General features: G+C 40.2%; 1 protein-coding gene across 1 annotated transcript; it reads right to left on the reverse strand.

The window, feature by feature from the left end:
• Positions 1–415: 415 nt before the first annotated feature.
• LOC136256566 (hemicentin-2-like) lies at positions 416–27,149 on the reverse strand. Its single transcript, XM_066049545.1, has 11 exons — positions 27,143–27,149; positions 26,910–26,975; positions 24,221–24,604; positions 23,873–24,166; positions 5,632–5,928; positions 5,238–5,549; positions 4,433–4,565; positions 4,276–4,379; positions 979–1,099; positions 573–752; positions 416–458 (listed from the first exon to the last, which is right to left on the reverse strand). Exons 1-11 carry the CDS (start codon positions 27,147–27,149, stop codon positions 416–418), a joined length of 1,941 nt encoding a protein of 646 aa, XP_065905617.1.
• Positions 27,150–27,606: the final 457 nt, after the last annotated feature.

The following is a 27,606-nucleotide window of genomic DNA, read 5'->3' on the forward strand; positions in this document are numbered from 1 at the left end:
GGATAGAGAACAGCGGTGATAGACTTTGACGTACTTAAGTGAAGATACAAACTTAAAGCAACAAAGTCTGCTGAATAGCTACAACTTAAGTGGAGATTGTAGAAGTAGCCGCCAGCCTCGTGCAAGCAAACCCAAGTTCAGTACTGTACCTCCAATGTTATTAATTGTATAAATCACACACTTGTATGCAGTGCTGTGCAGTTTATCTAATTTAATTTAGCTTGAACAGTGCAATAGCGAAATACAATGATGTATCGAGTCTCGTACATTCATAGCTATGAAATGATGTCATATTGCTACCGCCATAGACTAGCCATATTAAAGGTACGTATGGTATATGTTGTCTATGGCCACAATCGGGGAAAAGGAGGATACCGGCGATGAATCATCATACTCGTCGATAAGGTAGCTGTCATCACTGTTCAACGATAGGATTCAGCTGAGGTGAAATCATGTAGCTACACGTAGAAAATGAACACAAAATGTAATTATAACAATAAAAAAATAATTAAAGGAGGGGGTGCGTTCCGTCCCGGTTCCATTCCGTTCCGGTTCCGTTCCGGCTTTTATACCTTCCCCTGTTGTTCTTACCCATAATAGGCATTTTTACTAACACTTGCATTGTCTGCTCAATGGTCCCCTCAGAGTTAGTTGCCTGACATTTCCACTCTCCTTCATGTTGTTTAGAGGCCTTGGCCAAAGTGAGTTGACCATCTTCAGATATTGTAACATCATCATCATTAGTCATGTCCCTATAATATGAAGTACAGTTCTTTAATTAGACAATGAACATCCTAACTCTAAACAGATCACACAAGCAAAACATATGCATACAATTTGCTTGCAAGGTGCCAAAAGCCATTGTATTGAACAAAACCACATAAGCACAATCTGCCTGCTGTCTAAGTACATATAAACAGTTTACACTATATGGCCAATTGCTATCCATTAATTTCTCAGTACTATATACATACATACCTGTTGTTAAGATACCAGTACACCCAAGGAGTTGGTTGACCAGACACATAACATGGGAAGGTAGCAGCAACACCTTCTGTTACATAATGTTGTTTAGGCATATCAATGATCACTGGGACACCTACAGAAAAATTAAATAAAGCAAATATTACTGAAATCAGTTTAAAGAGCATCACATGGATGGAGTTTTACAAAACTTGGGCTTTGTCTTGTGCTATATTAGCCTCTTGACCCCACCATGCTCTATATTCCATACTCATACATACGTCCCAAGGGCTGTAATTTTGAGCATAAATGATGCTTTAAGTGTTATATTGTACTTCTTGGTCAGAGTATCCATCAGATTGCGTACCCGAACTGCTTCAATATCTGGTAATCAGACTACCAGTAAGTGTCCTATTTCTAGTTGTAGAACCAACTGATAGGATTAATCAGGTTAGTTTTAGTGATATGCATGTGATCAGTTGTGCTGTCTAAGTGGGATTGTTCCTCACATAGCTGTTCTGCATAACTGTACTGTAATTGCCCAATTATATATGTTCATTACTGTACTGTATGACTCATACGGTATAGTTATGTGGCTAATCAGTACTGTATGGACAATATGGTATGAGGTGGCACTTTGATTCTCCTATGATTGAAGCAATTAGGGCACTTGAGATGAATGCTCCAAGCAAAATGACCAGATAGAACAATATAGCACCTACAGTAAAGCACTGCCTATGCTTGTGTATATGAAAAATACAGCACCCTGTGGGTGTCTTGAGGCTAATATAGCACTCGACTTCACATCGTGCTGCATTAACAACACACTTCCTTGTGCAGTATTTCCATACACATGTGCACGGTGCTTTCACTATAACATATCTACTAATGCATGTAACTAGTATTTTATAAAATTGTTAACTTAAAAATGAAGTAAGGATCTATGCAATAAAAAGTAATGAAACAAGAGATGAATGATGGTGTTACAGCACAGCTCAGTGGGAAGTCTCTATTTTTGCATTGAACAACTATATAATAGTTAATGTGCCAAAGTAGGGACTTTCCCACTGAGCTATGCTGTAACACCATCATTCATCCCTTGTTTCACTACTTTTTACTGCATAGATCCCAGCTTATTTCATTTTTAAATTAACAATATTTTTAAAATACTAGTTTGTCTAGTTTTTTTGTTGAGGCACAGCTAGCTAAAATGTAACTTGTATTAGTCCACTTGTATTTTCCACATCTGTAGGTATGGGGAAGGCAGATACCATCATGCATCACTTATAAACATCTTGCCCATTTGCTTATTGAGAAATGGAGTTCTTATATTCTGTGATTATGGGCGGGCTTTACTGTAATTTGGGATTCTCCTTGTTGCGCTCTTCAATAATGTGTATCAAGGGATCACGTTCTAGATCCAAGCGTCCCTGTGTACCTCCAGCCGTTGACCTTGAGGGGCTCCCGTCTCCTTTAGAACAATAATGTAATATACTAATTTTATATTGTGCTTGCTTCTTTTTCTTATAAAAATAGTTACGTCTACCAGAACAATGTAACTTGTAACTGTTCTATCATACATGACTGTTGTATTGGAGTGACTGTTGTATTAGAGTATATCTCAAGTCAGCCAAGGGGTGTGCAGCTAGCTAGACCAATAAGGAGTAAAGTGATCTTACTTACTGTTAAGTAAATAGCTAGATTCAAGAACAGTTGTCGACTGGAATAACTTGCCAATCTCAGCGATTGAGTCAGAAAACATTAACATATTTACTAACCGATTACTAGACAATATAGCTGTACTGTAATCATGTGTATTTTCCTCGGGGCATTACTACTACCTTGGTGCATTGGCATGCCATCTGCCCAGTATCAATAAATAAATAAATAGATTGTTAAGAGGTGTGTGGTCTCATACTCTATCGCTATTAGTCCACCTAGATCTTTATTTGATGGGAGTGGTCACAAACCTATCGTGAATGGGGTCCTAATCGTATAGCAGACATCTAGCAAGTGTACCTCTTATAGACTGAAATCCAGCTCTGAAATAATTCTGTAGCGTCTAAATATGCTGCTGAAGAAAGTGTTGATACGGAAAATTAACGCCTCGATGTTGTTTCATTGGATGAAGAAGACAAGCAGCCTGATTGAAGATAAAAGAAAAGACAAGGCGCAGAGGGCCTACACTCGTCGGAACCCCAAAAGGCACATCCCACTGGTGAGTTTGTTATTGTGGCGTAAAATGGTGGCTGTGCCCTGCTTCATTTGGCCTCCAGCCTTGTGACTGTGGTCAGTCAGGCAGTGAGGCAGTGAGGCTAAAATTTGAGTTTAGGCGATTTTTTAAAAACTATATCAGGCCACTTGTAAGTGTTTTGTTATATTTAATGCTGTATTATGTACCATAAGGACTAGTATTATTCCGTAAAGGTGATTTTCATTACATAAAATGTCTCTAGGATGATTTTTGAATGTGGAATTTTGGGCAACACACAAAATTTTCACCGTGCTCCCTACTTAAACGGTACTACCATACTGTTTGATAGTTGTCATAAGATAAAATTGTAAGGTGGAGTCATTTATAATGCAAAAACTATCATAATAACTAAGGTTCAAACAAATAGTAGTTTCCTATATTCAAATATTCGCTTAGCTGTTGCAGAATTATTCGGATACTTGGTGTAAGGTTTCATTGCATGAATGCAATCCAGTAATCAAGGCGGCCACCACCAAGAAGCCTATAAATAACCACCAACAGCTTTGTGGCTTCCATGAATACATCACGGAGAAGAAAGAAAAACATAATGTAGTGCCTTTTCTGAAAGGATTACCACAGTGACATTGTGATAGAAAGTGTGCAGAAGTGTCTGGAGTAAGCCACAAATCCATATGAAGTCCTGCACTTGGTGATTCACCACGACATTGGTACATCTTCACCGAATAGTGGCTGGCTTTAATTCGATTTGTCACCACTGTCTTTTCCTTTTGATAGCATGTCTTAATTGCTAAAAGCTAATCATGTGCCACTGTATAAATGATCACATGCGCATAATCACTGACTGATTTTATTATTCGGATGCAATGCAAACAAATATTAATCCGAATTTTTGGCTATTCGTTTGAGCCCTAATAATAACTCTAAAAACCAATCCTATAACCTAACGTTTATAGCCTGGTTTCCCTATCTTACCTCTTTACAATTACTTAATTACATGATACTAATGCACAAATTCTTACAGTATGTAAATTAGTGTAATACAAACCATTTAAACATGACAGCTGTACACACACATGTAATTTCATCAAAGCACTTACGTAAAACTGGTGACCTTTTTTCCGTAGTCATGGACTGAAGAGCACTGCCCTTCTCAAAAGAAGTGGGTTTATCAACGATGTCTTGTGAATGAGAACGACGTCGTCTATGGCACATAACAGTAGCTTCCAACAACACAAACATTCACCTTTCCCTCACCGTATCATGACCACAACAAACACTACTATGACAGTTATCACAACAACAGCTAAGATAGCTCCAATCACTCCTCCTGCTATAGCCCCTCCTGAACCACCACCACTGCTACTGCCACTGTTACCATCTCCAGATGCTGTACAACATGTAATTGTTTTTAAAATAAAAATATAACCAAAGTATCAGACATGGGGCCAAGTACATGAGTACTTATACTTAAGTACACTTAAGTACAGATTTGAAAGTACTTGTACTTTACTTAAATACTTTCTTAAATTCCCCAATGTACTTGTACTTATACTCAAGTACTTTGCTAAGTACTTGTATGTACTTGAGTACTTAAAGTACTTGTAAGTACTGCAAACATTGTACATAGTTTGTACACAGTGGGTATACAATGAGAATATCAAAATTTTATGAAGGTGTAGTTTACAACTTCTTGCAATTCTTCTACTGTCTTCCCCAACCTTACTATGTATCATGTTGCCACGATTAACGATGTCACCAATGCTGTTGTTCAAGTCAGTGCGTTTTAAGAGTTTAATATAAGAGAGAGAATGGTTGACAAAAACCAACCCCCCTAGGCACACTTACATACTACAATACACTGAATACAGTGTATATTTTACTACAGCAAAATGTGCTTGTACTTTACTTAAGTACTTCCAGCATGTACTTGTACTTTACTTAAGTACTCTCTTGATTGCTGCTGGAGTACTTGTACTTGTACTTAGAAAATTCTTGTACTTTACTTAAGTACTTTTAAATGTACTTGGCCCCATGTCTGCAAAGTATCCTACGTACTTACCCATCACATTTAGTGTAACACTACCAGTAACCATTACTAGTGGACTAGTGTTGATCACCACCTCACATTGGTACTCATCATTTGTGCTCAACTGTGAGATGGTGTAAGTATCTGTGTACATTGCCATGTTTCCAGTTGTGGAGCTAACATTGACTCCCTCCATCCTCTCAACTTCTGTACCATTCCTAGTCCATATAATATCCACTCCACTGGTGATACCCCTCACAGCAGTCACATTACATGTTAATGTTAGTGACTGGTTAACTATCTGAGAGTTGGGAGCATTGACAGTCACACTACTGGGACGGGGTACTGTAAAATAATAACAGTTGTGGAAATTGCATAAATATGTATAAGCAAAGAATGCATGAATCCACAATGTACAATAATTTACTTGTAAGAGACTCAATTTCAACTGATTCTGATCTTCTGGCTCCATCTGCTGTCATCACATTACATGTGTATGTACCATCATCTCCCTCCATCAGGTACATAAAATTTAGTTCACTCATTAAATCAGTACTAGTGATGGTCACTCTACTATCATCTGTAATGGTGTCTCCTCCAGGTCCCATCCAACTGATTGTTACTTCATTCAACCCCATTCCACTAGCTGTACACTGAATCATTAGGGAATTACCTACCATTTCTCCTTGTGTGGGACCAGATAATGATACGTCAAATGGTGGTACTGTGAAATAAATATAATATGTAAAAGTATTAACATTAATGTTATGGTGGGTGAGAGATAAATATTTCATCTTTAAAAGTGCCATATAATATTCCTATATAGCATGAACTAGGTAATGTTTGGCCCCTATGGAAAACAATTTCAAGTTTCACAAACAGCTTTTGTAAATTACACAAATTTTGTGAGAACTACTACCAGGCACTCATACAATAATAAGGTCATATCCAATCAATATGTTTACTCATGAGTGTTTACCAACTGTGTATTTTGTATCCATCCATATTATGTTCCCAATACAACACTGGTATAATATTACTGATCAAGACACATGATAGTGTGTCGTGCGGTCAAGTACAGCCAGTGCAGGTGCGCGTCAGACAAGTGCGTATTTTACAAGAACCAAGAAAATGCTGTTTTCACGCATCCATAGCTCAATAATGGCTGGACGGAAATTAACCATTTTTGCTGTGGAAACTCCTGAGGGGTGGGGCATCTCCCATTCCAAATTTGAGGTGAATCCACCCATCCATCACTGAGATACGTGCCTTCAATATTCGTCTTATTTTCTTCATATTTTTCTTCTTAATCTTTTTCTTTTCTTCGTCTCGCACACTTTAGAAAAAATCGTAATAACTCACGAATGCTTTGGTCAATATACTTAAATTTGGATGGCAGTAAGAGCGTAATACTGTACATTTACAGTCCAATTTTGGTATAGATCAGACAAAGAACAAAGGAGTTATACACAATTTTTCAAAATTCCAAAGGCAATTTGTTGTCACGCCTCCAGGGTAAATCGCTTGACAGAATAACTTGAAAATCGGTCTGTACATGGAGTAACCATCATAGTGCAAACCTTTTGTGGTTTTAAAGAAATCGCACTAACAGTCATGGATTATAACAAAAATGCTAGCTATATGTAAAAATCGAATGATCGAGTTTTTAGTATTACTTACCACGCCTACCAGGCAAATAGCTAATAGAATCAGCTGAAAATAGGTAGAGAGGTAGAATAATTATTTTAGAATTATCTTTCAGTAGTTTACAAGGAATCAGATTAAAAACTACTGAGTTACACTATGAAAGTCAACTAGGTGTAACAAGTGTGCGATCGAGATACTCTAATAGAGCAGTCACCCTAATAGAGCAGTCAGCTAAGAAATAAATAATTGCTCTCTTAAAGCATTCATTGTATTGTAGAGAATTTAACATTGTTATAAGCCACTCTGTATGGAGCTTAACTAAAAAAGGTCACCCTGTAGAGAGATCAGCTAGAAACAAGTCAACAAATCACCCTGCAAAGTGTTAAACCACATTTCAAATCAACCTGTAGAGTACTCAGCTAGAAACCAGTCACCCTAAAGAGAGTTCAACTATATTTCAAGTCACCCTATTGAGAGTTCAGCTGGAAACAGGTTACCTTGTAGAGAGATCAGCTAGAAACAAGTCACCCTGTATAAAGATCAACTACATAATCATCCTGTAGAAAGACCAGCTGGAAACAAATCACCTTGTAGAGAAATCAGCTAGAAACAAGGCATCCTGCAGAGAGATCAGCTGAAAACAAATCACCTTGTAGGACTAGAAAAAAACAAGTCACCCTGTGAAAATGATCAGCTAGAAACAAACAGAGATCAGCTAGAACAAATCACCCTGTAGAAAGATCAGCTAGAAACAAGTCACACAGACTGTCAGTAGAGAGATCCGCTAGAAGCAAATTTCTCAGTAGAGAGATCAGCTGGAAACAAATCACCCTATAAAGAGATCAGCTAGAAATGAATCACTCTGTAGAGATGTATATCAACTAGAAACAAGTCACCCTGCAGAGATTTTGGCTACATTTCGAGTCAGCCTATAGAAAGTTTAGTAGAAACAAGCTGCCCTGTAGAGAGATCAGCTACAAACAAGTCACTATGTATAGAGAGTTCATGCAGCTATATATAAGCAAGTTACCATGAAGAGAGATCAGCTGGAAACAAATCACCCTGTAGAGAGATCACCCTGTAGGTAGGTTAACGGAAAAAATTTTAATAACGAGAATTCTGGTGAATTTGTGTTGCCTTCTCCTAGGATTCGGCACCAAATTCACCTGAATTGTTGTTATTAAAATTTTTGCCATTAACCTACCATCCCAGCCATTTCTTGGCCACCACCTTGGATTTCACATCTTTTTTCACCCTGGCTTTTTTGGAGGCCACACCCTTTTTTTACAGCTTAGCTGTTTTTGTATGGATATCACTTCTTTTTGTATTTGTATACTCCAAAGCCAGCCTGTGGCCAGCTTTGTAGTTGTCTTTTTCTGCAGAAAGGAGAAGACATCAAGACCTGAATTCTACAGATACTTTTTTATAATTTTGCATTTTTTTACAAAAATTAATACTGTATGAAAATTATCACATGTCCTCTCTCCTACAGGTAAACTACTTTGTAGTAGAAATCTCCACAAGGTAACTTGTTTGTAGCTGAAGTCTACAGGGTGACTTGTTCGTTGCTGAACTCTCTATAGGGTGACTTTTTTTGTAGTTGAACTCTCTACAGGGTGATTTGTTTGTAGTTGAACTCTCTACAGGGTGACTTATTTGTAACAGAACTCTCTACAGGGTGATTTGTTTGTAGCTGAACTCTCTATGGGGTGACTTTTTTGTAGTTGAACTCTCTACAGGGTGACTTGTTTGTAGCTGAACTCTCTCCAGGGTGACTTGTTCATAGTTTAACTCTCTCCAGAATGACTTACTGAACTCACTACAGGGTGACTTATTTGTAGTTGAACTCTCTACAGGTGACTTGGCTGTAGTTGAACTCTCTTTTGGGTAACTTGTTGTTAGCTGAACTCTCTACATGGTGACTTGATTGTAGCTGAATGTTCTAATAGAAAGATTTATTATGAAGCTAGATGTTCTATTAGGGTGACTGCACTATTAGAGTATTTCGATCACGCACTTGTTACACCTAGTTGACTTTCATCAGTGGTTTTTTATCTGATTCCTTATAAACCACTGAAAGCTTGTTCTAAAACAATTAATCTACCTCTGTACCTATTTTCAGCTGATTCTATAAACTAGTTTGCCTGGTAGGCGTGACAAGTAATACTTTTTTATTAACAAAACTTGATGATCAGACAAAGAACAAGGGAGTTATGCGTGATTTTTCAAAAATTCAAAAGCGATTTGTTGTCACACCTCCAGGGTGAACTGCTTGACAGAATTACTTGAAAACGGTCTGTATATGGAGTAACTATAATAGTGTAAACCTTTTGTGGTTTGAAAGAAATCGCATTAACAGTCATGGAGTTATAACAAAAATGCCAACTATGTGTAAAAAGCGCATGTACCAAAATTGGACTGTAAATGTGCAGTATTACGTTCCTACTGCCCTCCAAATTTTAAGTAAATCGACCAAAGCACACACGAGTTATTATAATTTTTCTAAAGTGTGCGAGACGAAGAAGAAAAAGAAGAAAAGATTAAGAAGAAAAATATGAAGAAAATAAGACGAACTTTGAAGGCGCGTATCTCAGTGATGGATGGGCGGATTCACTTCAAATTTGGAATGAGAGGTGCACTAGATTCCACGGCAAAAATGGTTAATTTCCGTCCTGCCATTATCGAGCTACGGATGCGTGAAAATGGCATTTTCTTGGTTCCTGTAAAATGCACACTTGCCTGTCGTGTGCCAGCACTAGCTGTACTTAGCTGCATGACACACCATTGTGTGTCTTGATATCTGGAGTCAGCCAAGGGGTGTGCAGTTAGCTCGACCAATAAGGAGTGAGGTGATCTTGTTTATTGTTAAGTAAATAGATTATTAAGAGGTAGGGTCTCCATACTGTCCACTATTATCGTTCAAACGTAATGTCGCCTCGGAGTGCAGGCAATTAAAATTAAAGGGCGTGGCACCCATTTTGCTTGCAAGTATTCAACCTGTTTCATTTGGGATAAATACTCACGAGCAAACTAAGTGTCATGTCCTTTAATTAGCTAACAAGTTTTATCACTTGCATTCTCACGAGATGACATTGCATTTGAGTGGTACCTTAGATCATTATTTGGTGAGCGTGAATGCAAACCTATCACGAACTGGATCCCAATCATGAAGATAATAATATCTAGCAAGTGTACCTCTTATAGCGCCAGGACTGAAGTGCTTCTGAAATCCAGCTCTGAAATAATTCTGTGGCGTCATAGAGGTGTGTCTATAATCTATGGTGGCATCTAAATACGCTGCTGTAAGAAAGCGTTGATACAGAAAATTAATGCCTTGATATGGTTTCGTTGGATGAAAAAGACAAGCAGCCTGATTGAAGACGAAAGAAGAGACAAGGTGCAGAGGGTCGTTGAAACCCAAAAGGCACATCCCACTGGTGAGTTTGTTATTGTGGCGTAAAATGGCGGCCATGCGCTGCTTCGTTTGGCCTCTAGCCTTATGATTGTGGTCAGTGAGGCAGTGAGACTAAAATTGGAGTTTTGTGGATTTAAAAAAATTTTATATCCGGCCACCTGTAAGTGTTTCGTTGTATTTAATGCTGTTTTATGTATTATATGAACTAGTACTATTCTGTAAAGGTGATTTTCGTCACATAAAATGTCTCTAGGGTGGCAGAATTTTGGGTGGTGTGTGAAATTTTCACCTGGATCCCTACCTTAAACAGTACAATCGTACCATTTGATACACCACTGGATTCTCCTTGTTCATTGGGAGTAAGACAACCTTTGTTTCCTGTTTGTACAGATGAATTATGGACACTTATTTAAAATGCGGTAGAAATAAAGTTTACCATCGTCATTTTATTGTTGGAATGGCCTGCTTCTTTGTCTACATGGAGATGTACAGGAAAACATGATTGATGTGTCAGTTCATAGGGAACAGACTGACCATCTTTGTAGATTGTTTCACTTGTGAGTTATAATCAATTAAATAAGCATCTATAATATATTTGCCATATTGTTGCTGTACAAATTGAGTTTATTCCTTGTTCCAACTGTCCAGCACTATTACTCCAAGACTATTCACCACAACAGTGTTGGCAAGTTACTTGGTAAAAGTAACTAGTTACATATTACTTGCAACTGAACTATTTAGTTACAGTTACATACGTATTACCCATAAAATAAAGTAACTATAATAACAAGTACACGAAAAAATTTGGAATTTTCAACTAGAGTAGGGACGACAGTACATTGATAATAAGTACTGAAACAAGTGCATAGGGGTAGTGAACAATACTAAAATACAGTTACATTTTGGAAGGCTCTGTTTCCATATCAACATGTAATGAGCATAATTACAAGGTATAACGGTCATTTTGAAGTTCACGTGACAACGATGACATCACTACACACAGCTCCTATAAAAGGTCCACGTGTTCACACTTGCTCAGCTTTTTACTTGGCTGTAACAGCAAATACTACAATTTGTGTTACAAGAACGAGATGAGTGACAACGACAATTCCACAGCGAAGACTATTGCCGAACTCCAAGAAACGATGTTTCTTTTTCGGAAGGAACTGCAAGAATTGAAGAGCGGAGCCACAAGCGTGGCCACCAATCCGCCACCGTCTAGCAACCAGCCGCCGGCCGCGTTAGGTAACGCATTGAATACCGGCAACTCTGGCAACCGCTCGGGCGGTGCTCAGAGAAAATGCGGTCGAGAGACCGACGAGGAAGAGCCAGACACCGACGAAGAGTTTGACGCCGAGATTGATGCTGACTCCTTTCAACTATCTGAGGCCGGCGAAGCTTTCCTATAGACTGCCTTCAGTAAGAGGATGGACCGTAAGAACCGAGCTCAGCGAGTAGAGAAACTAGGGACGCCCGATTGCCGCTGGACGAAGTGCCCTACCTTGGACCCCGTCGTTGCAGCTAACCTACCTAAAGACACCGTAAGGAATGATCTACGAGCGAAGCAACTACAAGAGTACTGGCTAGATGCAGCATCCCCACTGATTGCGGCCCTTGAAGATATCCAGGAAGATAGAGCAAGCCTTCAAGAGGCCACCAAGGCAATGCAGGAAGCCTTGTATTTCCTGGGAAATGCCTCGCAGCACCACGCGGTGCATCGCAGACAGGCTATACTGCAACAATTGAATCCCCAGCTCAAACCTCTTGTTAAGGATGAGGACTTTGTGGAGGCTCCACCATTTTTGTTTGGAGAACATTTTGCCTTGGTGGCAAAAGAGCGTCTGGAGGCAGCCGCTGTTCTCAAGAAGTCTGTGTGCTCTACCAACACCAAACAGCAGGGTCTTTACAAGAGCCACCCCCAGAAAGGTGCCTGGGGTCGCCGATTCCGAAGTGGCCAGGATCACTCACGAAGCCGGAAGGGACATGGAATGGGGGCCAGCTCAGCAAAGCCTGGTACCTCCCAAGGCAAGAAATGACTAGAGACTCCATACCCTGCGCCACATCACTTAAATTTAATAAAATGTGTTCAACCTATGCAGTTATCAACACCTTTGCATGGGGTTCAGCCCAGTCAGCCAGGGTCACCTCAACACCTAGAGGTGTTGATTGCCAGTATGAACATGGGCATAACATGCCCAGCACTGGCAGGGAGACTGCCCAAATTTCTGGAAAACTGGCAGCAGCTTACCCTAGACCCTTGGGTTCTCCAAGTAGTGAAGGGCTACTATATCGAGTTCACCACAGCCCCTCAGCAGTATCAAGCCCCCTCAGAGATACACACCTCAGAAACAAGGTGCTCTCTGATAGCGGAGGAAGTGACAGAGCTCCTGTCCAAAGGGGCTATAGAGGAAACTCAAGCAGGTCCCAACAGCTTTATTTCTCAGATATTTCCTGTAGAGAAAAAAGGTGGGGGGTACCGTCCGGTGGTGAACCTCAAGGAGCTGAATCGATTTGTCAAAGCAGAACATTTCAAGATGGAGGGGCTCCATCTTCTTCCATCCCTGATGCTACAGGGAGACTGGATGGCAAAAATTGGACCTCAAGGATGCTTATCTGCAGGTCCCAATTCACCCAGACCACCACCAATTTCTTCAATTTCAATGGGAGGGCAAGACCTACCAGTTCAAGTGTCTCCCATTCGGCCTATCAGCAGCACCCAGAGTTTTTACCAAGCTGCTAAAGCCAGTGGTAGGACTACTCCGACAGATAGGAGTAAGAATGATCATTTATCTGGACGACATTCTTTTACTCCACCAGAGCTTAGATCTACTAGAGATCCTTGTTTCCCAAGTATGCCAACTTTTCGAGGCACTGGGGCTCTTAATAAACAGGAAGAAATCACTTCTAGCCCCAACTCAGCAGATAGAGTTTTTGGGGTTCCAAATATGCTCCCTGACACTCAGAATTCAGACACCATCAGAGAAACTCCGAAAGATCCACCAGGATGCTCTCCGCCTACTAAGCCAAACCACATTGTCTGTGAGAGAACTAGCAAGGTTTGTAGGGAAAACATCAGCTACAACCAGAGCAATCCAAGCAGCCCCATCGCACTACAGGGCCCTACAGAGGCCCTACCACCAGACACTCCCCAATTAGCAGTGGAGAAGTTCAGGACCCAGGTAGAGTTATCCCCTGCAGCAAGAATGGATCTGACCTGGTGGTCAGAGCAGGCCTCACAGATGAATGGGGCACCGATTCTCCCAGCAACTCCAGTGCTAGTGATAGAATCAGATGCATCCAACATGGGATGGGGGGCCACGAACGGTCACGAACAGACAGGGGGACTATGGTCTGTAGAGGAAGCAGCCCATCATATCAACTATTTGGAACTGATAGCAGTATTTCTGGCACTGAAAACATTCACCAGGGATCAGAGTCAGTGCACAGTCCTGTGCAAGTCCGACAATGTAACAGCAGTGTCATACCTGAATCACAAGGGCGGACTACACTCCGACCTTCTTTGCAAACTAGCAGTGGAGACTTGGGAGTGGTGTCTAAGTTGGGGGATTACACTAATAGCAGAACATCTCCCGGGCCTGGACAACACAACAGCGGACTGGGAATCCAGGACAAATCGTGACCGGAGCGACTGGAAGTTCAATTCATCAGTGTTTCAGGTGCTCCAGCAACAGATGGGACCACTAGAAGTGGATCTGTTTGCATCACGTCTCACAGCACTACTCCCACGTTTCTACAGTTGGTGCCCAGATCCGGAGGCAGAGGCCACAGATGCCTTCACACAGAATTGGGCTCTACACAGGGGATATGCCAACCCACCTTGGTGCCTCATCAACAGGTGCCTGGGACAAATAACCCAACAGGAAGCAAGAATGGTGCTAATAACTCCACGGTGGACAACTCAACCTTGGTTCCCAGTAGCCCTGGGAATGCTCAAGGACTACCCACGCTTACTTCCCAACACTCCAGATTTAGTGACCCTGTCAGTGGGGAAACGGTTCATAATTGCTCGGGGAATCCCACAATTGATCGCATGGCCCATCTCCGGAGTACCTTCTCATCACAGGGACTTTCTACAAAGGCTTCAGAGCTCTTACTCTCTTCCTGGAGATCAAAGACTAACAAAAGTTATAACTCCTTGTGTTCCAAATGGATTTCTTGGTGTCAGTCAAGGGATAGAAATCCCTTTGAAGGACCTGTGAGTGATGTGGTAAATTTTCTGGCAGAATTGCACTCTCAGGGCTATCAATACCGCTCACTTAACTCATACCGGTCAGCAATATCCTCTATTCACAGCAAGATAGAGGGTCACCCAGTGGGTGAGCACCCGCTGGTTTCAAGAGTACTAAAAGGGGCATATAATGCTAGACCGCCACTCCCACGATATAACACCTTCTGGGATGTAGGAGTTGTGCTACAGTACATTAAGGGTTTAGGGCAAAATAGCTCCCTTACCCTACGCCAAATTTCCATCAAAACAGCTATGCTGCTAGCTTTAACCAGGCCATCTCGCTCAGCGGATCTGGCTAACCTGGATATCAGTGCCCGCACCTACGTGGCAAGTGGAGTAATTTTTAAACCCCTACACCTTTCCAAGCAGAGTCGAGCTTCACGTCCAATGGAGAATTTCTTTTTCCCAGAGTTTACACAAGACCCAGGCCTATGCCTTGTGCAGGCCCTAAAGGCCTATGAATCTCGGACAGCTGCATTTAGGAATTTAGATGAAAACACTACTCAGTCTAAACTGTTTCTTTCATGGATTGGAAAGCATGCTCCTGTGACCAGTAGCACTATTGCTAGGTGGCTTCGTACATGTTTGCTTGAAGCTGGTATTAACACATCAATGTTTAAAGCTCATTCAGTCAGAGGAGCTTCATGTTCAACAGCAGTATGGTCTGGGGTGACTATAGGAGATATCTTAAAGGCTGCAGACTGGTCTTCAGAAGGGACCTTTCAGATGTTCTATCACAGAAATAAGGATTCAAGAGAATCATTTGGAATATCAGTACTGACGTCTGCAGCTTCTTCAAACTTACATGTTGATATGGAAACAGAGCCTTCCGAAATGTAATTTACGAATGGCTCAGGGCACGAAGTGCCTGCATGCTATTTGTGATTACATGAGGAAGGTGAAGTTGAAATATCAACATGTCCACCCCCCCCTACATTATTTGTGCTAATCTTATGTGTACCTTTTAGATCAGCTAGAGCTGACTACTGAGGTTTTTAACTTCATAGGTCGTTTAGATAGGTACAACCTATATAGTTGTAATTTCAAGCAAGCATACACATAGCTGAGAGGTTGACTTCTAAAACGCCGAGCAAGTGTGAACACGTGAACCTTTTATAGGAGCTGTGTGTAGTGATGTCATCGTTGTCACGTGAACTTCAAAATGGCTGTTATACCTTGTAATTATGCTCATTACATGTTGATATTTCAACTTCACCTTCCTCATGTAATCACAAATAGCATGCAGGCACTTTGTGCCCTGAGCCATTCGTAAATTAAATAATAAGACGTGTTATATCCCTACTGTGCATTCCATTATGGCATCTTAAGCACAGTAGGGATATAACACGTCTTATTATTTAACTGTATTTTAGTATTGTTCACTACCCCTATGCACTTGTTTCAGTACTTTTTATCAATGTACTGTCGTCCCTACTCTAGTTGAAAATTCCAAATTTTTTCGTGTACTTGTTTGTTAACTTTTTTTGTAAATAATTTTATTATAGCTGGTGACCCCACGCATACCACATCTGAAAAGGCACCACGTGCCCCAGCTATATTAATTATCGTGTGAAAAGTGAAGTTACCATTACACTTCGTTGTCAGCTATGTTCAACCTGTTACACAGCATTTTAATCAAGAACTTGTTGAAAGCATTTCGGGTCGATCTGAAAGCTTGTTTGGGTTTAGTTTTACCTCACCAATACTGCTTCATCGTTGTAAGGGAAAATCAAGGCTGATGTTTGGGTGATATTATTTTGTGGGCCATGCCTACTCCTTTGTGGTCCCTACTATACAGTTACTATCGTACTGTATGATAAGCCCTACTCTACCTTTTACACATTCGTTAGCTAGTATAACTTTGTTAACAATGATGTTACCAAATAAGCTATGCTTTCTTTGTACCTGTCATAGGTTAGCTATACAATACACATTGATCATTGTAGTGGGAATATGGTGGAACACAACAAGTAATTGTTGCACATAAGGACGATGCTGCTGGAGCGACTGACAACTGACAAGGAATTGTGACAAAACATAATATGCAGGGTTTCTATGAGATTATGCACTTAATACATTATTATTCATGCATTGAATTAGAAGTTTTGTATATGTGAGTGGTTCAAGTAAAATCCAAATTTTATTGCCTTATGTTGAATCGGAGAAAAACGGAGTTAAAGATGATGCAATATTATTATAATTATGTCATCATTTTTGGTCCAATTAATCGTATGAAAAGTTTTTCCGCGTGTCACACGACTGAAGTGATGGATTCAGGAAACACACTTAAATGCAAGAGCAAGAAGTCAACTCATGCCGCTAACTGTTATCTTGAAGGTTGATCTAGAGGCGCTTACGTTTTAAGAAAAGATATCGCGAAGGGCTTGGAACCGGCAACCTAAGGAAGCCGAAGAAATGGCGGGAAGTCGAAAGTTGATGGCGTTTGTGCCGATTGTTCTAGTTTAACAGACTTACATGATATATTCCACTCTTTTGTGTCTTCTGGTAGTGAATTGAAAAAGCGTGCGAACGCATATCCAAAGACTCGTGGATCAGTCTACCGCAATGTTAAGGAGCAAAACAAGTTCTTAATGAAGATGGAAAAGGAAACTACATTTATCATTGTGACTGTGTTAAAAGTGCTTTCGGTATTGGTGTAGCACGATTGACTCGCATTCGTAAAGTTGTGCAGAAGCAACATTCTCGGCCATTTTTGCAAGTGGAAAAAGAAAAAGTTTCGAGATACAGTGATGTGGTTTTACCGCCTGGCTGTGACACAGCTGCCTCCACTTGGCTTCTTTCCCAGCCTGAAAATAGTGTTGTTACTTGTCGTAATGATCCAACATGGCATGGAAATGCAGGGAAAAAATCCAACAATGCCAAAAAAGAAGCTGTATTGCAAAAATTCCTGGAGTTTGTAGACTCCAACTCAGCACCAAATAGTCATAAAGAAGGAAGTCATGGAGCAACCTACTACTTTAATCCAAAATTTTCACTTTTGCGAACACCCAACACTAATGATGCACAGTATGAATACAAGTGCAACCACAGTGTTCTCTATGAGTTGAACCGTACTTTAGAGGAGGAAGGATTGAACACAATATCTGTTGGCACGTTTCATTCATGGCTTAAACAACATCGACCATATGTTGGGATATGTCCTACTCAGTCAGATTATTGTGATAAATGCAAAGAATACAATGAAGATATCGCTAGAGCACGACAAATAGCTAACCGACTGAAACAGAGCAGAAATTCTAGTGCAGAATCTATTTGTGAGCAAGAGCAGTCTATGAAACGTTACATAGCTCTTCTTCAGGAACATAAGGAAGAAGCTCAAGCTGGATTAGAGTATTATTGAAGTCTTATTTCGGATACTAAAGCTGCGTACATGCAAATTAACTTGTTGCAGCAACAGGATCATGATACTGAGCAATCGGCACACTTAGAAGAACTAAAGAAAAGCTTCTGTGCTTTTGTGAGTGCAGACTATATGATGGGGAAAAATTTGCCTTACTGGGGTGAGTCTGCACAACCCTCCAAGACCTATTATATGATGAAGCTGGTTTGTGATGTCTTTGGTATTGTTGACCATGGACCCAACCAGCAGTATACCTACTTATGTGATGAAGTGGCAGCTGGGTCCAAATCAACTGATCATACTATCACCTTTTTCCAACACTTTATCCAGACACATATTGACGATTGGGTGCATCATATTTGCTTCTGTCTTGCTAGGATCTGCAAAAATCAATACTTGGTAGCTTGGGCTTGAAATGGTACAAGAAAACAAGTTTGATACTGTACGTTTCATTTATCTCGCAGTGGGCCATACTAAGTTTGCACCAGACCGTCTGTTTGCCTCTATTGCAAAGACCTTTTACAATTCAGATGTCTTTTGCATGGAAATGCTGGACAAAATTGTACAACAGTATGCAGTGAGCCTGTACTTACCTCAAGTCAAATCGGACAATGGAGAGCATCTTTAGAACAAAAGTACCCAGGAATTCAAGGAATTTCTGAAATGCATGAGATTTCCATTTCCAAGATGTCTGGGAAAGTCACAGTCTTGCATCGCAAATTGTGCTATCGAGGTGAGTACAATGTGTTGTCAAATTACAAGCCCCGAAATGACCAACGTGTGCCTGACCCAATATCCTACAAGCCCATTAAATTGTCGGATGAAAAGTTGCGCCAACTTGGTGAGCAGCACAGGAAGTACATAAAACAAGATATTCCTGACTATAAGCTACCAGCATTCCTTGAAGAACCTCATTTACCTATAGTAGCACAAGCAAGTAATACTTCAGAAGGAAAACGGCACTGTACTTTTGCTGGTTGTGATGGATCAGAGCATGTCAATCCAAACCGTAAACGACATTTATGTGTGAAAAACTGTCCCTTGGCAGCCAAAAAAGCTTGAAAAAGAAAGACTTTGTTTTAACAAAATTTTTAAATTTTGATTTTGTAGTACTTTTTACACTGTTTGTTTAATGAACTGTACCATGCAAGTAGTTTATTGAAATGATTCAATATGTTGATATGACATTGATAAAAGACTAAAAATCGAATTGCATTAAAAAAATGAAATTTGAAAAATGGCATTAAACTTTGGATTTTACTTGAACCACTCACATATGCATTTTACACTTAATAGTGTTAACAGCTTTAGATAGTTATTTGACTATTCCAATCATGTATGTATATGGTTTTGCTGACTTGTGTAGACAATAGTAAGCACATGCAAGGATACATAAAGAAGTGTTAATACTGTAATAGCGAAGAATGTGTTAGTCACAAAGAAATACATTTAGAAACACGAGCAGTTAAACCTAGCTGCTAAACAACAAACACACTAATACTAAACAAGATGTCTTACGCGTGTATCTTGTCGATGACGTACGATAGATCCTGTATAAACCAAATGTCAAATCACAAACGTATTCTAAAAGTTTGGTGCGATAACACGTGTATTCACAATGATTATGGAAGCCCTATTGATATGGAAGCCCTACTGATGAGCAATGGCCACGATAAAGAAGGATCAAAGGAAAATCAGTAAGCAATAGCACATACATTGTAGGATATTTAAAATACTAAAAGTTTCATCTCCATGAAATTCGAAGCATTTCCGCCAAAGAAGTAAGGCTGTAGCTGTAGCCAATTTTCCGCTACGCTTCAGGCAGGCAGGCAGGCAGGCAGGCAGGCAGGCAGGCAGGCAGGCAGGCAGGCAGGCAGGCAGGCAGGCAGGCAGGCAGGCAGGCAGGCAGGCAGGCAGGCAGGCAGGCAGGCAGGCAGGCAGGCAGGCAGGCAGGCAGGCAGGCAGGCAGGCAGGCAGGCAGGCAGGCAGGCAGGCAGGCAGGCAGGCAGGCAGGCAGGCAGGCAGGCAGGCAGGCAGGCAGGCAGGCAGGCAGGCAGGCAGGCAGGCAGGCAGGCAGGCAGGCAGGCAGGCAGGCAGGCAGGCAGGCAGGCAGGCAGGCAGGCAGGCAGGCAGGCAGGCAGGCAGGCAGGCAGGCAGGCAGGCAGGCAGGCAGGCAGGCAGGCAGGCAGGCAGGCAGGCAGGCAGTAGAAAATTCGCGAAAATAATTATTTTTTAAAATTTTGTAGCACCTAATCGAAAATGCTTCTGGTCGTTCTGAAGGCATGTTTGGGCTTGGTTATACCAAGAGTTCATAATATAGAGAGGGAGGGAGAGTATCCAACACTGTATTACCTGGTCAAAACACACTGTGTTCAAAGATTGTGCAATGACTATCAGCACCAAAACTTATTAAATCACTACTGAAAGTGTGTTAATTCTATTAAAGCAAAGCACTAAGAATGCTTCCCTTTGATAAATCAACACCTATCAACGCTCTTCAGTAGGTGAAGCCAGGTGACGAATTTGTATGGAATTATACTGAAGTATACTGAAATATTCAGGATATGATGCAATCTTTGAACAGCAGTGTGTTTTGACCAGGTAATACAGCGTTGGACACTCTCCCTCCCTCTTTATATTATGAACTCTTGGTTATACCTGACCAATACTGTCAAGTGGCCGTGAAGGGTTTGCAAAGATGATTTTGGCTTGATTTATCTTCGTAGACCACACCCACATCTTCGTCGTCCCTACCATACAGTACTATCGTACTGTATGATATTACATATTATATTACTTTGTGTCCACAGCCTTAAGCTGTCATGTGTGAAACTACCACCTTATCACGTGACATGATTTCGTTGTAGGGCAATGTGCAAATCTTGGTTATAAGTAAGAAGCTGGTGAATAAGCTTCATTCAGTAGGCTTCATTACTTCGTTGTGGCTAAGCGTTACTCAGTGGATTACTAACGAGATTAGTAACTTTGTTACTTATAGTAATAATATTATGTAATATTAGATTCGTTACAGTAACTACCGTATTTCTATAAATATAAGCTGCGAGAAATTTTCATGAGTTAAATTTTCGTGTTAAAAATTTTTCACCAGTGTCCTCAAGCGACGAAAATTTTTTAACAATGAATTATGTAGCTTTATTAATTCGTTAAAATTATACTGTCCTTTTTGTATATAGGAGAAGCAGAATAACAAGCAGTGAAACTTAAGTGTGGAATCTCCATTCCATGGAGGCTGCACCCTGAGAGTTGTCCGCTGGTCACAAACTCAAGCCGAGTGGACTGGAGTGGATTTGCTGAACTATAGAAGCTCATCCATGCAATTTACATATTCGTATATATATACTTCATTTAATGGGTCCTGTAGTAGCTGTCTATCATATGGCATGGCATCATTGCTAACGCTATCGCTGGCGGCGAAATCCCCAGGCGAGGACCCAGCGGAAGCTCTCCCCTGGGATGCAGCAGGCCATTCTTGTTTTATTAAAATACTGCAGCAAAGACATACTCTTGAAATGCCAAGGGCCAAGCTTCGATACAGGTGGCCAGAAAGCAATTAACCGAATTTATTCAACTTCTCTATTATTACGTCGGTAAAAATGTTTTCGCGTAATTAATTTTCGTCGGATGCTAGCTTCGACGAAATATTTTTAACAGTATATAAATATAGAATACGGTATATTTCTTAGGTAACACATTACATTTGCAAGTAAAGTAACTTGAGTTATATTACCTGTTTTTAGAGCGTATTTCGTTATATTACTTAGTTACCACAAAAGTAATAATATTACGTAACGCGTTACTCCCAACACTGTACCACAATAGGCTGAAACTTTGGCTGTTCACTCCTTTGTCACTGTATAATGCAGAGAAGCAATAAAATGGAATTTGAGGAATGTGCAAAAATGGCCTGGTTTTGCTCAGTGGGTCACATATTGTACTACAATTCAATCGCACATACAAGGCTTCTTTAACCATGTATGTGCTATTTTTTAGTCAACCTAAGTGCCATTGACAACGTCAAGAACGCATGCTTGGATTTAGCTATTATTACAATGTAAAGAGGTGGCTTTTGCAAAGATGTAGTCCTATAAAAAGGTGGTCTTTGTAAAAAGTGGCCATGAATTCTTTTATTCTGTGAATGCTATCCCACTAGGGACCTGTGAGAAGAGCCTGTTACTACAGGGAGTCAGAAACATGTGGCCGAAACATGAAGAATGCAGAAAAAAATCCCAGACCCAGTGGTGACTTGATCCCCCACAACATGCAGTCAAGGCATGCGCCAGAGGAGAAAATCTGGCCATGAAGTGGTCTTATCAATGAGTCATTAAGTATGCCTTAGCTAACTTTGGAATGTAATTACAATATGGCCTTTGTATACTGGTGTTCTTTGTAAAAGAGGTGGCCACTAAGAGAGGTTGTACTCTTGGATATAGATATACTATGATTTGACCATTTCCATGTTCTATTTTTGGTTTGCATTTCTACTACTGTCATCACATGATTACTGCTATCAACACTATAGACTAGACTAATAAATTATTTAGCACCATAGTCAAATACCTTGATCACCAAGCTTCCAAAGTGAGTGTTTAAATGCACTAGTAAAAGCTGTCACCATGTACTCCAATATAGAGCTGTGTGACTATACATAATATGAGGCCAGATATGCAAAAGGGTCTATACATATTAGCCTTTCCATATTTCCAGGCTTTTAAGCTTAAATTTGACTATCTCATGTTTTTAACTGATCACTTAGCTACACCAAGCATTAGCAGTACGTTAGGGGTACAATTTTAAGATGGTACCTTATGGGCTGAAGGGTATCATCAAGTAGCTACAGGCATCTGATTTTTGTGTATATCCTTCAAAACATGAAACTAATAATAATTACTGCAGCAATTTTTGATCACCATTTTCACTTACCAATGCAAGGTATTGTTGACTGCTCCATCCACACACCCACACCCACACACACACACGCTTGTTATGATTTCAGGAGAACAGTGCGCACATGCCCTAACTGGCCACAGATCAGTTGTTGGCATGCATCTGGTTTAAAATCAACAAACAAACTTTATGGTAGAGGTGTACCGATATGGGTTTTTGGCATGTACCGATATCCGATATTGATGCCACCAAAAGAAGCCAATAACCGACAGTCGATCCGATATTTGCATTATAGTTAAAAGTGTACATTTACCTACCCTACGACAACATGTGCATGTATTCATTGCTATACTCTGCCTGTGGTGGTATACAGCTTGGGTTTCTATTGTGCAATCCAGACAATTAGGCACCCACAAACATTTTTATGTATACTCCCATGATGCCTTAAACGGATATTTCTGCATTACTCTGCATTCTAATGGCTTGTGAAAAAGCTGGTACAGCAAGTTTCCTTGGTTATCCTGCGACCCTTCTTTTTATTACAAGGTACTCTATAACTGCTTCATTTGTAAAGACTGTAATAAGCTTTGCAACAACAAACACTAGAATCATGTGTATTTATATGGCTTCTCATAGCGTAGCACTTGTTTCGGAGTGAAAAATAAGCCACTGGCACTAAAGAGCCACATGAACAACCAATGCACAATCCGTTTATGTACAAACTATTGTTATTGTATAAATATCAGTAGCGATATCGGTCCTCCTGCTGTTCTGTACTGATACCAATATTGGTAAAAACTAACCATATTGGTAGCCGATATTATAGCCGATCCGATTATCGGTACACCTCTACTTTATGGCACTGTAACATGCTATAGTGTGATTAAGCAGGAATCCATTTAGGTTTACGAGGTGATATGGGACACCGGTGTGAACTCCATTTCCACACTGGCATTTCAAATGTTTGGCGATAGATAAAAATGTCAAATCTTTTATCTAGAGTGCATATATTGTCCACTATGAATTAGCATTTTGTACTACTTCAACCACAAGTATACGCATGGTGGAGTGTTGCTCCTAAGGTAACTTACCAACATTAACAGTGATGGTCTCACTATCACTTCCAATAGGATTAGTCACAGTACATGTATATGTTCCACTATCACTTGTAGTAACACTATTAATGGTATAGTCAGATTGGAACACTGCCATACTATCAGTATGAGACACTGTAGTAACACTAGGAGATGGTGATATTGGAGTGCCATCCTTCCTCCATGTGAATGTGTCTGGGGGAGAACTTCGTGAGGTACAGGACAATGTGAGGGGAGAACCAACAACAACTGTTACAGTAGAGGATGATGGAGGGTCTATCATTGGAGCAGCTGTGTAGAGAGATAACAATGAGGTGATGGGGTACATATTATCAAGTGACTCACTTCTTCCACTAAAGTACACACCCACCCTCATGGTCTGTTCCATCATTAAACTGTTCATTATGATACATGAGTAAACACCTTCTTCAGTAGTAGTGAATGTCTCACATGAAAATAAGTCAATTCCTCCTGGAAATACCATATCATTTGTTGCACGTACTTGAAATACAGAACGACCACAGTTGGCATCAACAGGTATTTGAGCTCCATTAAGGTACCATCCACCCAGTTCAGTACTACGGTCAGCACCAGAAGGTCCCAGTCCAGTAGCACAACGAAAAAACGTATTACGGTCATTACTATTAATTGTAAATGGTTGAGTAACAAATGAATAGTCAGTAATTTGATTCTCAGCAATGAACATGAAAGGTCTAAACATTGCAATACCTAATATGTACACAATCAGATCAATTACATAATTATATATGTACACAAAGTATGAATATACAAACAGTAATTATCTACTTTTATCTTATTCCAGTGGTAGAATAATTATTTGGTAAAGCATGCTTAGCAGTTCCAATGATGCATCTCACATTCAAATGCATAAGTAACCAAGTTTCACCCTTAAAGCATATTTATAGGTTATTTCAAAAGCCATTGGATTGAGTACAACCAGAGAGCATCACCAAATTTACAAAAAAACCATTTCAAACTAAACGAAGTCAAATCTAACATGCATTATTTCACATCTGATTTAGTGCAACTTTTGTTTTACCTGTGTACCAAGCACCTTTGAAACTGAACTTATAGCAAGACAAGAATTTACTAGGATTTTTCGGTTGACGATCAAGAATTTTATTATTTTTATAGGTGAAATGAAATGATCAAGGTGAAATTTTGACAATCAAAATTCTTGATCCAGGTCACAAGTATATCAACTGGTGGTATGGGAGTAACTACCCCTTGAGAAACCCTCAAGCCATGTAGTAGCACCCTCAATTCAATTGGGCACCACAACACAAGGGCTTCATGTTATCAAATTCTGAGCCTGTGCTTGAAAGTCTAACCAACTGAAAAGATAGCATCTATTAGGTACAGATAATAGCATCTGAGAGAGTTAATCAGATTTTAAAATCAGAGTACGAGTTTAACTGAAGGTTAAACAGTGTTAACTAGAAGGTTATTCTTTATGTTCATATAGCACTGTTGATCTGGAAATATGAACAAGAGTACACAGTGCAGTCACGTGCACCAACATAGGGTGGGCAGGAATTTTGAGGTGCCCGCTAACTGGTTACTTAGTGACATTCGACAGACAAGCTGTAGTGAGCTGGGAAGCTGCTTTTCAGTCAAGAATTACGAACCTTCTTACTTTTCTTTGCCAGCAGAACAATTCTTGAACTTCAGTGGAGGCGTTTACACTAGAAACAGTGCGGGACAGTACAAACGCGGACCAAACTTGCGTTTGTTATTCACAGGCACATAACTAACTCACAAGCCCACAGACACCTAGGCAGGTAGTTAATATGCTGGATATTTGTTAGAGTTTGGCGTGAGTGCACGCTTGCCTACTGGTGGGTCCAGTGCAGAAATTTGGGTGGCGCCTCGAGGGGCTAGCTACTTTGCATTGATTGTGACCTTTTGGAATACCGGTAACTCAGAAATATTAAAACTACACTTCCTGATATTACAGTGGGAAACCAATGGATATTAGCAATTTAATGTGGGAGGAAATTCAAACAAGAGCACTCTGTGGTGGAAAGTAACGTTTAATTACAACTGATAGAATGGGATGTTCATAGCTACAGCTTAATACTCGTATAAATACTTTTCCAGCAATCTAGACTTCAGTTGCTATGCAAGACCAATCAGGGATGGATCAATTTATCATGCTACCGACTGCAGCTTACTCACATATTACTGCTTCAGAAACTCCACTTGATTGAAGAGGAAGAAGGAATGAGAAAAGAACTTTGTGTACCACTGTCCATTGGAGGTGCCACTATTGTATGGCTGTTCTCTTCTTTCTAACGAGGTATTGTGTTTTTTAAGAGGGTCAGTGCGCTAGCTGTTCTCAGAATTACTGGTATATTGTGTACTATATGTTATTCAAGTGTTAGGTGTTACTCAAATGGGACTTGGCACACTTGCCATTATATTGGGACTGGCATGCTTGCCATTAATATGTGTCACAGAAAAGAGACTGGCATGTTTACCACTATATATGTTACTCAAAAGGATCAGGCACACATGCCATCATGCATTGGTTACTGGATGTTGCATAAGATGGACTGACACGCTTGCCATTCTGTGTTGTCCAATAGTGTGGCACAGTCTTGCCATCTCATACACAGGTGTTCCTGGTCTATGTGTTCAGTGGCATTAGGCCCAGGCTTTGAAACTTAAACCTCCACTCAACTAAATCAGTCATATAACTAAAAGTGATAGAAATGTCTCCCCTGACCTTTCGTTAGGAAGAAATCACAAACACATACCAAAATGTATATAGAACAATTGAACAAAGCTCTGCAGTTGCATAAGCAACTAAGCCAGTAGCTATAGTGGCTTTCAGCTAGGCCAGATTTTTTAATGGGTCATATACAGTGGTTCCGAACTCATTGGGCCCTGAGTGTGTTCAGATAATTGAAAAGTTGGGATAATAGAAATCCATTCATTTATATACAGACTCCTGTTCAATTACTCTAATAGAACACACACTTTAGACAAAATACTCTAATAGAACAGTCACCTCCACAGTCTAGATAACAAGGAAATTCAGATAATTGCTGGCTGGATAATTGAGGGTCCACTGTATCTACAACACAACTCATGTTATATCATGATGTACTCTTACACATTATGGTGTTTGTATATATGATAGCTCATCATCTTCAACTACGACAGTTGATTAACTGGTACACTTGCCGTTATGCATTACTCAAGTGGGATAGGCCATTTGTTATTCGAGAGAGACTGGCTCACTTGCCATTGTGACATTAGCTGTTATGGTTCAAGTAGGACTGGAACATATATGTTGCTCAAGAGGGCACGCTTGCCATTATGTGTTACTTATATAAAAGACTGATACATTTGCCATTACGTGTTACACAAGAGGGACTGGCACACTTGCCATTATGTGTTACTTATATAAAAGACTGATACATTTGCCATTACGTGTTACACAAAAGGGACTGGCACACTTGCCTTATGTGTTACTTATAGGAGGCCAGTACACTTGCCATCAGGTGTTACTCAAGAGGGACTGGCATTATGTGTTACACAAGAAGGACTGGCATGCTTGCCATTATGTATTACTTATTTAAAAGACTGGTACATTTGCCATTATGTGTTCCACAAGGACTGACATGTTTGCCATTATGTGTTACGTATTTATAAGAGACATTTGCCATTATGTGTTCCACAAGAACTGGTACACTTGCCATTAT

This window comes from Dysidea avara, chromosome 5 (genome assembly GCF_963678975.1).
Source record: "Dysidea avara chromosome 5, odDysAvar1.4, whole genome shotgun sequence".
Classification (NCBI taxonomy): domain Eukaryota; kingdom Metazoa; phylum Porifera; class Demospongiae; order Dictyoceratida; family Dysideidae; genus Dysidea; species Dysidea avara.